The sequence below is a fragment of the Aphanomyces invadans genome (assembly GCF_000520115.1).
Source record: "Aphanomyces invadans strain NJM9701 unplaced genomic scaffold supercont1.39, whole genome shotgun sequence".
Taxonomy (NCBI): Eukaryota; Oomycota; class Saprolegniomycetes; order Saprolegniales; family Verrucalvaceae; genus Aphanomyces; species Aphanomyces invadans.
Window position 1 is genome coordinate 312,000 of NW_008580184.1, and position 1,241 is coordinate 313,240.

Sequence of the window (1,241 nt, forward strand, 5' to 3'; positions counted from 1 at the left end):
TCGAACGATGGGGCGACAAGCAGTAAAAGAACGAGGTTTCGTCCATGTTCAGCACGTTGTCAGCCGAATAACCCGCCGTTGTGCTCAGGACGTCTTTACGCCCAACGTTCACAGTTTCGCGCGGTACTGATCCTGCTTCGCCGTGTTGCACCTTGCTGGTGAATCCATGTTTACGCTGAAACTTGTAGAGCCACCCTTTGGAGAACTTCAGACCAGTCTGGGCGCCAAGTTCGTTGGAGAAGGCGTGCGCTTGTTGGCGAATGATGTCCCCAGTGATGCAGATGCCAAGCTCTTCGCAACGAAGAACCCACTCGACAAGCTTTGTCTCGACTTCGGGCAGCGTGACGCCTTGGTTTTTGGTGCGCTTGTGCTTATCGGCACGCAGACTTTGCGTTTGGTAGTTCTTGATAACATGAAATATTGTTGATTTGGTCGGCGTGGACGCGAGACAAAAGGTTTCAGCAGCCCACACAGCCAAAGCAGAGTACGATGCATCAGGTTGGCTTATGTGCCTGGCGTATAGTTCATGCTTCTCCACAAGTGTCATCCGGAGCTTCATGTTGATTGTACTTCGCAATTTTGATTTGCAAGTTCGTTTGAAAGTTTGAAATACCTCTCACGTTCAATAATAATCATTTCTAAAAATCATAAAGCAAAGCCCGTTCGGCTAGCGGGGGGGAAATCAGTACTGGGACATCGGAGTGTTGGGTAACGAAGTTTGGAAACTTAAAGGTACTACTATTGACGTTGACACCGATATTTCTAACCTTCGCCAGGTAATCGCCGTAGATTCCACAAACTATCAAACTGGGGAAAGTTGTTTCGTCCACGAGATGATACACTTGGTAACACTCTTCAGCACTTGCCTTCTTGTGCCATCGAAGTCGCACGGAGACTTATCGTCCTCTTTCATGGCCAACGATTTCTACATCATTCCACCGAAAAGCAACCACCTCACCGATTCAAGAGCATCCGATATAGCCCAAGGCCAACAATAAGCGCAGCATTGTACAAGGAATGGATGGAGGTAAGCCGGGAAGTTCATGAGGGTTGACAGCAGATACACGATGAGTGGATATGTCTTTTTCTCTTCGTCGACATTGTTTTGTTTGTTGTAGTTCTGTAGCCCAGTGAAGAAGCGTCGAGTCGTGAGCAGGGCTCGTTGCAACAGTTCATGCAGAAAGTATGCGACAAGAGCAGACTTGGTCTAGGGAATTGTACGAGTCTTGCTACCCGAGTGT

The 1,241-nt window shown here is 48.3% G+C and overlaps 1 protein-coding gene across 1 annotated transcript; it reads right to left on the reverse strand.

The window, feature by feature from the left end:
- Positions 1–207: 207 nt before the first annotated feature.
- Positions 208–495, reverse strand: H310_12456 (hypothetical protein; the record flags this gene model as incomplete). Its single annotated transcript, XM_008879509.1, has 1 exon — positions 208–495. The coding sequence occupies one exon, from the start codon at positions 493–495 to the stop codon at positions 208–210; it is 288 nt and encodes a 95-aa protein (XP_008877731.1).
- Between the last annotated feature and the right edge of the window lie 746 nt (positions 496–1,241).